Here is a 14250-nt window from a genome sequence, read left to right as displayed (position 1 = left end):
ATAATAATTGGTATTTGTGTATATATTTAGGAATAATGATTTATATTAGAGAATTATCTTTGATATTCCTTTTACTAATAATGGTAAAAAGGGTTTTAATTATTCGTTAAAAAAAAGCTAAAGGTCTTCACCCAAGTTTAATAGAATTATTAATAATTTTGTGCAATCGCGACTATTTAAATGAAATGGGTAAGTATCGTCAAACAAAAATACTAAGATTAAAATCTTAAAAGAAATTTTAAAATTTAAACAAAGCCTAGAAAAAATTTAAAGAGGATGTTTTACATAAGTTTAAAGAAATTACGGAGGTATATACTTTTAATGATATGATTTACATCAAATGAAAGATTAACTTTCACTTTTTAGGGCAGCTTTTTTAAAAAAAAATTTTTATATGCTGGCGAAAATTCCGCCAAAGCGAAATTTTTTGCCAGTGATTTTAAATTAAAAAATAAAATTATACACGTGCTTTTACTATTCAAAACACAAGGAGTGATGTGCATATCAAATCTAGATAAGTTTACTTTTTAATACTATAAGGAGTAGGAGCGTAAACGTGCGAGAAAATTAATTAAAAAGAACAATTTTTACATAATCATTACTTTCAATTTTAATGCTATTATTGCCTAAAATTTAATTTCTTTTTTAATCGTAGAATAAAATGAATCTTATTTTAACTTTTTTGTTTTACTCTTAGTGTTAAAATCTTTTTGATTAAAACACTATCATCTATATTTATGTCATTTATAGTATAATGCAGGCATTTTTTGTCCATGCGTGCTAAATATTTTTAATTAAATGAAATTAGACTTATATCTATTTTTTCATCTACTATAACTTATTTTTATATATCAACTAGCTAACGCTATCCCATTTGAAACGGGACTTAAATACGATACATGCTTTCTTTGTTTAAATAATGTGTATATGTCTTTATGCATGTATGTATTGTTTTAAAATTAAACATTGCACACTTTTAATTATAAAATGACAATAGCGCGTATTTTACAATTTGAATAATCGAAGAAAACCTAAGGAAAAATATATTAGAAAAATTAAGCTTTATATAATATAATCAACTATGAAAGATTGTTATTTATTTAAAAAATCGTTTTCCAAATTTTAGAAAAAGAAGGGTTAAAAAATAAAAAAATGTTCAGATTCAAACTTTTTATATATATAGGATGATAATAATTAATGATTGATGATATAAATTTTAAAATTCTCGTTGGAGTATCGAAGAAGGGGTGACATAAATGTATTAGAGAATGGGGAGAGATAAATTTATCACCAAATTTGTTCTGTAGTGTCAATGAAGCAATAAGCCAGATATTAAAGAAAATACTAACCTTCTAATAAATAATTTAATAAATTAAAAAATTTATCCCTTAAAATGTTTAAATTTTTTTACTTTTTTAGAGGAATATATACCTCGACATATAATGGATCGATCAATGTTACGGAATCTGTTGCAAGTAATATGAATGATTATTTTGGTGAAAAAAATAAAAATCAATGTAATCAAATTTCATATGAACACAATAGCACAGATCAATTTTTGGAACAGGAAGACCTCGAGCTAGGAAAGATAATTGAAAATGCGTTAGATTTAGAAGAGGAATTACAGCTCAAAAATAGACTAAGCTATTTTATTGATAATCCCATTTTTGATACGATAAATTTTCAATGTTTTCAAAATAATAACAACGTAACAGGTAATGAAACTCTTGAAACCCCTGTTATGAAAAAATTTAAATTAGAAGATACTAATAAATGTATAACTTCCGAAAATGCAAGACATTTAGAAGGAACTTTTCAAAGTAGTCCAAATATATACTGTAGTAGCACATCTAACACTTTTATATTTCAAAAACAATATGATGAAGGCTTAAACTCTGATAAGACGATAAATGAACAAAATGACATTATAAATTGTAATAAGATTGTAAGACTTAAAGATAAAAAAGGCCCATTTTATAAGCTTTATGATGTTTATGTTGAAAAGTTCAATAGATATCTAATGTCTAAAAAAAAATTAAGTAACAATCTTATATTTCAAAATAAAACTGTACAATATAGTAATCAACAATTTGCACATTTAGATTTATTTATGGATTTTTGTAAAGAGGTTCTGAATCGACTAAAATCTGCATTTGACGAAGCCAAGAATGAGCAAATTTTGACTTCAAAAAAAGTATTCCATATTGAAAAAAAAGACAAAAAATCTATGTCTGAGTTATCAAAGATTAGAAGGAGTTATTATGGGAGAAAAAACAATTTTAACAAAACAATAAACCGGCAAATGAAAAAGATAGAAGAAAATTCTTTTTTTAAAAAATCTTCATGTAAGTCTGTAAAAGAATTAATAGTAGAATGCAATATGTTTATAAAAGAGGTTTTAAAATATTATTTGTCCTTTGAATTAACTGCTAAACTGCAAAATAAAAGTCTTCAATATACTTATAATGAGTGTAAAGATATTTCGCAAAGATATACAAATATTTCACAAAAAGTAAAACTAGAATGTATTGTTGTGATTATAAAAATGTGTATTGAAAGATTAGAATACTCTCGGGATTTTTTAGTTAAGATAAATTATAATTTAAAAATGCTTTTTAATTCTGTGACACGTTTATCTACAGATATCAATTGGTTAATTTCCCCTCTTAAAAACATTATGGATGTTATTTATAAGGAATAGAACATAGAGAAATTAACTGATATATTTTATAGCGTATTAATTAATTTAACTTTGGTTAAAGCTCCTCAAATTTGTAACTTTTTCGACTACCCCCGTTTTTAAATTTTTTATCTCTTATTTTTAAAATGTTGCACATAGAAGAAGAACTAGAAAAAAAATATTTTAAAATGATTTTTTTTATCGTGATTTTTTTCTAGTTCTTTTTCAATATTTTTTTAATTAATCAGTTGTTTACAAATAAATTAAATTTAGTTATATAAAGACACAAGTACTAGAGAGTAAAAGATTCAAAAATATTTTTTTTAATATTTATAGGATAGAGGGCAGTACAACAATTCACTTATCTCACTATTTTGACATAGCATAAATCTAAGTAAATAAATGGTAACAAGCTTTTTTGTTCTGTTTCTAAATGAAATGTTTCTTTTTATAGCATTCCACCTGCCTCAATGGTGTTAGTATGTACGTTTTCTTTCCTGTTCATAAATTCTTTCGTTAGGCTCATTTTTCACCGCAGATGAAAAATGGATTAATTTTTTACCCCTATATTTAAAAATCATTAAATAATTTTTTAAAAAACTCGGTGCTTTTTCTATAATTTTAATTTTTTGCCCTTATTATGAAAAATTTATCAAATAATATCATCAAAAGCATTAGAGGAAAAGAAAAAATTGCATATGAAGGCTTTTTTTACAATTTCAAGGAACATTCTGTTGGTAAATTGGTCTGGAGGTGCAATAAGAGAGGGTGTCCTTCATTATTAAAAACTACAATAGATTGTCTTTTACTGGAATTTTCAGAGCATAATCATTGCAGTAATGATATTAAATTTAGCAAAGTACTCTTTGCTAGTAAGTTAAAACAGGGCATCCTAGACGCCTTTGAAACATCAAGAGTTGCAATCTCTAATGTAATATCTGAATTTAACTACTCAAACATTATAGATTATAAGATGATGAACAGTTTGGTCACAAGGGCTAGAGAGACCAATAATTTTACAATTGTAAGGAATATGATATTCCATACGAATTGACAAAAACAACCAGAGGGAAGAAGTTTTTGTTCTACGATTCTGAAATACATGATGAGAACAGAATTGTTGTATTTTCAACTGATGAAAATATTTCACATCTCATCAATTGCAAAATAATGATTTGTGATGGCACTTTCAGATCTGCTCCTAAGAACTTTGAACAAATTTTTACCTTACAATGCAATGCTAGAAATAAAAATTTGCCTCTTTTGTATTGTTTTATGAAAACAAACAATAAATATTTTTGTAATAAGCTTTTTGAATGGTTAAGTAAAAAAATAAAAGAAGAAGTAATAAAAGAGAAGAATATTATTTTGGACTTTGAAAGAGCTAGTATGAATGCTCTTAAAAAGTTTTTTTACAAGTTCTAAACTTTATGGCTGCAACTTTCACTTAGGACAAATTGTATAAAGAAGGGTGCAAAATATAAAGTTTGTGCAAGAATTTAGGAGAAATAACGAGGTTAAATTGCATGTCAAGACGATTTTGGCACTCAGCTTTGTTCCGATCGATGATGTATTACTTTTGGCCGCCAGGTTGAACGTTTCTCTTAAAACAGAAAAGTCTTATGATGCATTAAAATTATTTGAATGGTTTAAAGCTGAATATTTTGTAGAAAATGATAGTAACAAATCTATAAGCTTTTTGAATGTATTTGATAGAACTTTAAACGGAATACCAAGACGACAAATAGCATAGAAAGAATGCATAGGCATTTAAACAGTCTTGTAAAGGTAAAACAAGCATCATTTTTTTTAATATTAAAAGAATTAATAATTGAACAAGAAAGAGCAGAAAATAAGCCATTACAATCTCTGTATTGTGATTCTACTGTTAATTTTGAAGATAAAAGGAAAGAAATTCTTAATAGATATTCTGAGTATTACGGTGTAGAATTTTTGAAGAAAATTGCATTTAGCTTTCATTGGAAATAAGACTGACTATATAAAACAAAACTTTTTTAGTAAACTTTTTTTATTGAGGGTAAAAAATTAATAGATGAAAAGTGCGCCAAGCCTTAATCAGAGTAGCTAAACAAGAGAATTTCCGGGTGTGATAAGTATGAAAAAAGAAGATTTCTAGATGCGGAAAAAATTACGGCAAGGTGTGAAAAAGACTTATACGTTGTAAAGCTTAGTAATGGTAGACTTATAAAGAAAAGGCATAATGGCATTAAAGATATACTTGTAAAGGTTTAAAATGAATGAGACTAACCGTCTTGAGGAGGTGGTGTTATATATTGATATAAATTTTACCCCTCATTATGATAAATAAAGATATTTTTGATAAAATAAAAGAAAAATTATAAATTATAAAAGATCTAAAATGTGCCTTAATTCGGTTTCCTATAAAATTAACATAAAGACTTCCCTTAATGGCGAATGTCCTGTATTTATTAATTTGTGGTTTGTTGTGATACTTTATATCGCAATACATCAATTTGTTCTTTTTCATGCAAACTAAAGAATTTCATCCACTTATTAAAGATAAATTAATTTTTTAAAAAATCCTAAAAACCATCATGTCCCTGAGATGCATTAAATAAGTTTAAAACCACTTTTCATAGCTGTCAGTAGATAAACCATCACTGACAATTAGAATTCCTCGATCCAGGTGTTCAGTCAACCTGTCAAACCTCTAAAATAATATATTAAATAAAAGCAAACAAACAGTAGGGATTTCAGGTCACCTAAATAGTACCGAAATCAACTGATAAAAATATTAATTTTATTAAAAGCTCTCAAAAGGAAATTAAAAAGCTATTTAAGAAAAATTTCCCCCAAGGGGGTATCATTAGCTAAGAGAAACAGAAATCATCAAAAAAAAATTTCTTTCAACAACTTCTTTTGCTTCAAATCGGTCAAACAACATGATTACAATAGCTAAAATTCATTAAATAAAAGCTTTTATAATTTTAAGCTGCTGGCAAAAATTTCCCCCTAAATTAACTATATTTTTTACCCCCATTGTTGATGTCTGAAGTTATTTTTTTAGATTCTAATAAAGGAAATAACTGTTGTATTTTCAAAAATTATAAATTTTATTTGGCTAAGCAAAGTGATAAAGATGAGGTTTTTCGATGTAGTACCAAGTATTACAAGGTACGACTTATAATGTCGAGTCCTACAAACATATATGAAGATAGTGTACATAATTACGATGCAATAGGCGATGAAGATGTTACTGTGATGTTGGCAAAATCTAAAATGAAACATTTTAGAAAAACCTTACAAATCACGAATAGGGAAATTTACGTCCAGACAGCAGCAGGCTTAGATATTGTTGAACGTAATAAATTAGGTTATTCTAAAAATTTAGGCAGGACACTTAGATACATTAAGGGGAGGATAAATAATGAATTCTTAAATGATTGTGAGTATGATGATATACCAGAGTTATTTAAACAAACCCTTGACAGAAAATTTTTTTAAAGTACGATATTGGATATGCTAAGCAAAATAGAATGATTATACTTTTTAATAATGATTGTCTTTCGATGATTCAAAATGCAGCCACCTGGGTTTGTTGTGGTACTTTTAAATCAGCGCCCAGTGGTTTTTCTCAAGTTTTTATCATTCATTTTTCTTACCATCAAGAATTTATGCCTTTACTATATGTATTATTACCCGGAAAAGGCCTTTCGGATTGCAACAGAATGATTTGCGAAGTAAAAAGTTTGCTTTTAAACCAGTTTAAAATTAAGAATTTAATATGTGATTTTGAAATTTCAATCAGATTAGCATTTAAAAATAATTTTCCAGGCATAAATATCTCACATTGTCTATTTCATTTTGGTCAAATATTGTGGAGAAATTTAGCTAAAAATCATTTATAGACTTTATATAGGCAAGATACTAGTTTTGGATTTCAAATTAAGAAGCTTCTGGCTTTATCTTTTTTGCCCAAATTAGAAATTGGCGTAAATTTTTACAAATTAAAAGATAAAATTGTAAAAAAATATCTAAGGGATGATATAAATAAATTTTTAGAGTTTTTTGAAAAGAACTATATTGTAAGAAATGACATGAACTGGTCTTGCTTTTCCACGGAAATCAAAGATCTGCCTTTAACAACAAATATGTGTGATGGATGGAATAGAACCATTAATAGCTTGTTCCGGGTAAGTCATCCTTCAATAGTACAATTTATTAATGAGGTTCGAAAAAATGATTTAATTATCGGCAATAAAAGAAGAAAAGCTTTAGAAAATTCTATTTTTGGTAAAATTATCAAAAAAGAATCTAAAATTAAAAAAGCAATGCAAAATGTTTTCAAAAGTAGATGCTGAGGAATTTCCATTATTTATAACTTTAACATATATAAAGTCTATAATAAACAATTTTGTTAATTTAGGGGGAAATTCCTCCAACGTTAAAATTTTTTAAGTGACGCATGACCAGGTTGATTAAAAAATCTAAATAATATTATTATGTAACTTTTTATTTAAGCTTGATTTAAAATCTCATCTTTGTTATTTTACGTTTATTGTATTGACAAAAATAGAATTTTATTGGTCTTTAAATTTTGACGCGCAATGTAAATAAACATTTACGAGTTATTTTGTTTTGTTTTTTTATAAGAAATGTTTTTTTATAGCATTCCACTTAGCTTCAATAATATAAGTATGACGTTTTCTTTTCTGTTCACAAATAGTTTGCCATGGTTAACTGTTTTATGAGCAAAAAAAAAATATTCTTTAGATCGTTATATGCTTTCCAGCAACCAGAATAAATTTTATTATAAAGATTTACCTCGGCCTTCAGAATTTTTTCTAATGTTCCCTTGTTTCTTTTTTCAAAAGGTTAAGTAAAGTCTTTTTAATACCTCTTTCTACACCATCAAAGACCCATATATCTCCAACGTAATGGTCTTTTTATATTTTGTTTTTCAAACTTTCTATCATCTATCTCAATTATATTGGGTGTTTCCTCCCAATCAAAAGATGTTCAAATAATAGTTCAGTATGGAACTATAAAAAACATATAAATTATATCTATTATCCTATTTCTTAAAAACCTACCTAGATGAACAATAAGTTTAGATGACACATTATTTGAAAATAAATCAATAATTTTAATATTGTAATTATTGAAACTTTCCTACGATAAAAACATGTATTTTTATAGATTTAATATCTATATTTTTTAATTTTATTGCAATAAACAACTTTATAATGGTATATGAAAAAAAACTAATTAGTTGGGCTCGCGACAATTATTATTTGTAAGAATTACATATCTTTAAATGCTTTTAAGTACAAATTCATATTTTCCTATTCAAACTTTCTATAAAAAGTGTAGTGACACAAAATATCATTCTTTGATAAAAAAGTTTAAAAAAGCATTCTACTTAAAATTTTATTCTAAGTATTCAATTAAATTAATATCACATGATTGATAACGATTTTGGGGAGTCTGAACTATACAATCTATTTGTCTAATATTAGATTCTTTCAAATAACGTAAGTCAAGCATAAAAAAAATAATTCTTTTTGTTGAATCAACTATTATTTTATATTTCAACACGTTTTTCTTCTTGTCATAAACAAAACATTTTAAATTTTTTTCATCAATATCTTCTTGAAAGTGCATTAAAACAGTCACCAATGAATGACCAAAAAGCGATCCGATACATTGATCATGATCAAAAAGTTCAAATTTGTGGTTTTGATCCTCAGTTAAATCAAATAAGTTAGCTAGATCTAAAAAAAAGCAGTTTAATAGATGAATATCTTTAAAAGTATCAAAATCCTTATTAGAGAGCATAAGTTCATCTTTCCAAAAAGTATTTAGATTATTTTTAATAAAGTTTATAAGAAACATAGGTAGCTCACGTTTTAACACTTCACCATCTCCTTGTAATAACAGAATAAATTCATTTATAAAACTAATAATCTTATCATAATCTCTATCAAAAAATGCTAAAATGTAATCTTCGTTTTCTAAAGAATGCCTAATTCCTGATCCAGATCTGTTTGTTAATTCTTCAAGAAGTTGACGAGATGACAAAATCATATCAAGCTTATTAAACAATAAAAATTCTACATAATCATTTTGCATTATCAAATCTATTTCTCTAATATTTTTAAAAATTTTTTTGACTATAATACTATACTGAGACTCTAGAGCATTATTAAACAACATTGAAGGAATTTGTATGCTAAGAATATTATGTTGTCCTATAGCTTTAGTAAAATAAAGTTGGTCAAATATCTGATCAATGTTTGTAAAATCTTTTGAAAAACAATACAAGCTTTTAATGTAGGTATCAGTTACCCGATTGAAATGAATACAAACAAATCCTTGAATATTAGATCGTGGTGATCTGACTTCAGTTATAATCGGAATATTTTCGTTTGATAGGAAATAATTTTTTATAAAAAAGTCGTATTTTGCAGGAGAGATACTTTTCAAGTCAATTTCATACATTTTATGTATTTCTGGAACTACTGGGATTATTTGTGATGGATAAATACAAGACATCCAAAATAATACATTAAAATTGTTCATGGGCATTTTTATTTTTTTAAATTTATACAATTTTTAATATGTTGCGTCATAGCACACAATTATTTTTTAACAAAAAGTTAATTAGACTATTAATCAATATTTTTTTATTATTTTGCTTACTTTATCCATCCTTATGGTTTAAATAAATATTATAATTTTCCAGTTCTTTTTTGTTTTGTAAATAATGTCAAGAACAAATTAATCTTTTTTAAAAAGCAGGTAGAAGCTTTTTGTTATATAAATAAACTTTATAAGCTATTAAATTGTCCTTTTTTAACAGTTGTCAATGATACAATATTGTAATATTCTATGATATATAAAAAATAACAAAAGCAAACATTATTGACGTTAATATTAATTATTTTGCGTGTTTCGGACATGATAGTTTAGGATTAAAAATATAATAAATAAATGAATGTACGACAATTATAATTTAACTTTTGAGTTTTTTATCCGTCTTGGCGGTAAACCATATACTTTGAACTATACAACCAAAGCATTCAGTCGCAAAGTCTTTGACATTTATTAAAATTTTATTATTTAAATAATTCCAAGCTTAGGGGTATGATAAATATGATTAAAAATACGCAGTCTAATGAGGCTAAAATAAATCATTTAAAAAACAATTTTAATATTAAACAATATTTCTTAGACTGATACGTCAGTTTTGATAATTTTAAAAAATTAAATTTACTTGAGCATTATTAAATAAATAAATTTTAAATGCTTAAAATGAAAATTGTAAGTTTTATATTAAACTTTAAAATTTTATATTATTTTGACTACAAAAACAATAAAAAAAAAAGATAAAACACAATAGTTTATAACTTCTGCAAATCTTTTAAGTTATAAAACAAGAATTAGAAATGTTTTTGTTTGTTTTTTAGTATGTAAAAATGTTCGCAAATAATTTTTTGAATGTTTAAATTTTTAGCAATTTATAAAATATTTATTTTTTTTCATATTTGTAATCAACAAATCTAAGATTTATTTATTCAACAAAAGCAATATAGAATTTTTAAACTTTAAAAAACCAATTCTAATATTAAATTACACTTTTGTTATTTTTAAAATATTTTAAGGTACAAAATATGTTTTATATTATAAATTTAAATATTTTATCTAAAACTATTTTTAACAAAATAACAATCAAAACAGAAAGATTATTCACTTTTAAATTAAATTTGAATATTTAATTGTTTCGAAATTATATATGTTGATAGTACCTTTAACGGTTTACTTTGAGGCTAAGGTTGATAAGCTTAAATCGGTATTATATAATTTTTAGAAAAAATTAACCCATGCTTTTTAGCAACGACTCTTTTGGGCACAACAACATAATATCACAATTAATGCGCATTGTTTTGAAATTTTTAATTTGTATAAAAACAATGTGAAAAATTGAATTTTTTTTAAAAAAAAAATGCTAATTGAAACTTCAAAAAATTTATTCTAAAATAGCAAAATTATTTAAACAAGCAGCCTTCAGTAAATTTTAATTGTTTGATTTATAAAACAGGTATATATTTTTTAAAAAAGTATAAAAATTATAATGCAAGTGTTTTAATTTATTTTTAAGTAAACGTACATTTTTTGTCTAAGATTTCCACAAAATAAATTACTTTCTAAAAAGGTTTTTATATTTTTTAAAAGCTTAATAAACATAATATCTCACATGTTATTTTACTAAAATAATTTAATATTAAATTTTTAACCAATTGATCATGCTAATTTTCTTGATATTATTGTAAATTATCTTTCTTTGAATTTATCATATAAATATAATTTTTAGATTATGTAAAGTTGTGTCTTTAAATATAAAACATAATTTATAAAAAAACGTTGCTTAAATCTTAGTAAAAAAATACTATTAATGTTTAGATTGTCTCATTTAATATTTCTTAGTAAAATTTCTACTGATGTAAAGTATAACAAGCTCTTTTTCCATGCTTTAGGTTGTATAAAAATTTCTACTAATGTAAGGTATAACAAGCTCTTTTTCCATACTTTCGGGTTGTATATTATTGCAAAATAATTGGTAAGATTTTTTGTGCCTATTACTGACGCTTAATTGATAAAGTCTTCATTTCACAAAATTTTATAATATATGTACTATTCTAATTTTTTATGACTTTTATGTTAAGACATTTAAAATAATTTATCAATAATTATAGATAATGTTTACTGCAATATTTTTTTAATGTTTTAGATCTAATACCAAAATGGCCTCAGATTTCCCGTTTAAAATGAAAATTGAAATTTGAAGTATGCTCATGTATCTTACATAATCTAAAAATATCTTAATTAATAAGAATTTACACTGCACATAGGTAACCCTAAAAAAAATCTATTATTCCCATAATCTTCAGAATCAAATTTTCTGATTACAACTTAAAAAAACTACAGTTAATATTGTTTGTAGATGTGACTCTCGTAACCTTTGGGCAGGGAGCCGAACTTGAGATACTTTTTTAAAATACTGTAAAATGCAAAATTATTTTTATTTAAATTAAGATCTTTATGCTGAGAGGCTTTTGTTGTTATCCTTTCTCACATATATTTGTTACTGGAATGAAAATTTCTCATTTTTTTCCTTTTTGTTTTTATTAAAATAAACAATTCCTTTTATAGATAAATTTTTAAAATAATAATAAAGGAATATAAAATTTAATAGAAACATTTGATAAGATTATCACAGCCATATCTCCGGGGAGAATATCAAGTCTAAAGTAATTTTATAAACTACTTTTAATAACATGATTATTATGGCGTTTTTTATCCATACGGTTATTATAATATTTTTTTGTTCGTAGGTTAAGGTTAAAAAAGAAACAAAATTTTTAAAAAAATCATATTGTAAAGGTTTTTGGCATGTAGTCAAAAAACTACAGTATAATAAACAATTTACAACACTTTTGCTACTTTTAAATAAAAAATTATAACAGAAATTAACAAAGTTTTTAAAGAAATGTTAAAAATAAAAACATAAAATTTTTAGAATTTTATTGGTAAATAGATAATACTTATATCCTAATTTTAGTAAATTAGATAATTTGTTATTCTATAGTAAGCTTTAATGCTCAGTATTAACATAAATTATAAGAATAGACAATCTCCTTAATCTTTTATAGTAAATTAAAGGTTTATCCTTTAATTAATAACATCGCTTTAACGCTTCAATGACAATGAATCGTTTTGATTATGTATGCATACTACTGGGTATAATTATATTTTCATTAATCCTTATGTGTATTTATAAGGAAAAACAATCACAATCTCCGACCACTACAGTTTTAACAATGAACTCTGAAATTGTAGAAAACTATAAGTGGAGTGATATTTATGCCGCGTTAAAAGAAAAAAACAAAGATTGTCAGAATGAAAATACTCTAAGATTATTTTATTACGCGTCGCTTATTTTTAAACAGGCTGCGAGAACCAATGAATCAGATGATTTTATTTTTTATAATAAACAAGGAAAAAAAGTACAACAAAGATTTAGATTTAATGAATTGTTTAAAGAATGCGCCGAAAAAAATCCTACTACCGAAAGTGAACAGGGAACCACAAGTGATATGTATAATTTTGGTGTTAAGTTAAATAATAAAGGTAAAAATATTATAAATTTAGGTTATGTAAGATACGATCTGACTAAAAATAATGTGTCAAAGTTTACTGAAATATTTAATAGATATGAAAATTTATTTGACGTTACTGTTCAAAAACTTTTGTCTCAAAAGATTTTATTTCATAAAAATCTTATTGCAAATTATTCAATTATTGATGTTTTAGGCGGGTACTTTTTATACGAAGAGTATAAAAGACAATAAATAAAAATCTTTATTAAGATTTTAAAAATGTAGAAAATTCAATCTGTCTACTTGTAAAAACTGTGGTCACTGCGAATGAGGTGGACAAAGCGAAAATATTGCCCCAAAGAAAAAGCAAATAAAAAGTTATTTGTTATTCGTAAATTGTTTATTTTTTCTTATATCGACTTTTGTAGTCACTTAATTGTCCTTTGTTATTCTTCATTTTTGTGTAACCCTTCTTTTAAAATTTTTTATTTATCGAAAAATAAAATTCAAGGAAAATTATTTTTTAAAAAGTCACTATAAAAAAATATATGATAAATTATGTAACGAATGGTGTGGCAGTGTTGGCCAGTGCACAAAAAGTCTCTATTACACCTTCTCCTTGATAGAAAAAGGTTCAATTAGCATACAAAAATGTAGTTTATCAAATACTTGTTCAGACTGATTCCTATTAGATATGAATTTAGATGGCCGGGGTTCCTATCCTGCATTAGCACGTGGTTATACCTCATTTTGGTATAAAAAAAATTAAGGGTTCCTCAAAAAATTTTATTTATAATATAATTTTTCAACAAATTTTTTATAAAAAAGATGTAAAAGTTCATGTTGTGATTAATACCACAGATGGTTATGGCCTAAAACCACTATTTTCCAAAAAAATTTTAAATTCTTAAAAACAAAAATATAATTAAGTATTGAATTGAATTTTTGCATCAAATAATAACTCTTCTTAATTTATTAAATTATTATTATAAGAATTCCAAAGCCTATAAATTTTATTATCTTGTTCTATATATACTCTTTTCTTAAGCTTATTTTTTCCTTCATCAATCAATCTTCTGAGTTCAATATTAGACAGTATTAAACATTCTTTTAAATAGTGCAATACATCTAAAAAATCGGCGGTATTTTTATTAATCAATTTATTAAGTTTACTATGAAAGTTTTCTAGAGAATTATTAGTTCGTCCTCTAAGCGTTTCATAATAAGACCATATTTCTCTTCTATACAAAGGTCTATTATTATTTAACCAGTTATCTTTAATATACTTGATTAAATGATCTACTTGTTCATTTTTTACATTATAATAATTTTTTACTATATTCCAAGCAGAATCAATATCATTTACAGGTACTAAAGCAATGCCTGAAAGCATTTCAACAAAATTTCGAAATAAAATATCATTGTTAT

The 14250-nt window shown here is 24.7% G+C and overlaps 7 protein-coding genes across 7 annotated transcripts; 5 read left to right on the top strand and 2 right to left on the bottom strand.

The window, feature by feature from the left end:
* Positions 1-1393: 1393 nt before the first annotated feature.
* Positions 1394-2701, top strand: AAJ76_9100012857 (hypothetical protein; the record flags this gene model as incomplete). Its single annotated transcript, XM_024476642.1, has 1 exon — positions 1394-2701. One exon carries the CDS (start codon positions 1394-1396, stop codon positions 2699-2701), a length of 1308 nt encoding a protein of 435 aa, XP_024330013.1.
* A 619-nt stretch (positions 2702-3320) lies between these two features.
* AAJ76_9100010930 (hypothetical protein) lies at positions 3321-3734 on the top strand (the record flags this gene model as incomplete). The annotated part of the gene is made up of 1 exon (XM_024476641.1): positions 3321-3734. The coding sequence occupies one exon, from the start codon at positions 3321-3323 to the stop codon at positions 3732-3734; it is 414 nt and encodes a 137-aa protein (XP_024330012.1).
* A 1973-nt stretch (positions 3735-5707) lies between these two features.
* AAJ76_910008543 (hypothetical protein) lies at positions 5708-6166 on the top strand (the record flags this gene model as incomplete). The annotated part of the gene is made up of 1 exon (XM_024476647.1): positions 5708-6166. The coding sequence occupies one exon, from the start codon at positions 5708-5710 to the stop codon at positions 6164-6166; it is 459 nt and encodes a 152-aa protein (XP_024330011.1).
* A 32-nt stretch (positions 6167-6198) lies between these two features.
* AAJ76_910008052 (hypothetical protein) lies at positions 6199-6570 on the top strand (the record flags this gene model as incomplete). Its single annotated transcript, XM_024476646.1, has 1 exon — positions 6199-6570. The coding sequence occupies one exon, from the start codon at positions 6199-6201 to the stop codon at positions 6568-6570; it is 372 nt and encodes a 123-aa protein (XP_024330010.1).
* Positions 6571-8092: 1522 nt separating this feature from the next.
* AAJ76_910005001 (hypothetical protein) lies at positions 8093-9250 on the bottom strand (the record flags this gene model as incomplete). The annotated part of the gene is made up of 1 exon (XM_024476645.1): positions 8093-9250. One exon carries the CDS (start codon positions 9248-9250, stop codon positions 8093-8095), a length of 1158 nt encoding a protein of 385 aa, XP_024330009.1.
* Positions 9251-12489: 3239 nt separating this feature from the next.
* AAJ76_910001761 (hypothetical protein) lies at positions 12490-13074 on the top strand (the record flags this gene model as incomplete). Its single annotated transcript, XM_024476643.1, has 1 exon — positions 12490-13074. The coding sequence occupies one exon, from the start codon at positions 12490-12492 to the stop codon at positions 13072-13074; it is 585 nt and encodes a 194-aa protein (XP_024330008.1).
* A 715-nt stretch (positions 13075-13789) lies between these two features.
* On the bottom strand, positions 13790-14250 carry AAJ76_910003 (hypothetical protein; the record flags this gene model as incomplete). Its single annotated transcript, XM_024476644.1, has 1 exon — positions 13790-14250. A coding segment is annotated over one exon (461 nt), but the record flags the coding sequence as incomplete, so codon positions are not given.

The sequence above is a fragment of the Vairimorpha ceranae genome (assembly GCF_000988165.1).
Source record: "Vairimorpha ceranae strain PA08 1199 chromosome Unknown NODE_91, whole genome shotgun sequence".
NCBI classification, from domain to species: Eukaryota; Fungi; Microsporidia; family Nosematidae; genus Vairimorpha; species Vairimorpha ceranae.
Note: the sequence above shows the minus strand (reverse complement) of the source record. Positions and strands in the feature narration are given on the sequence as shown.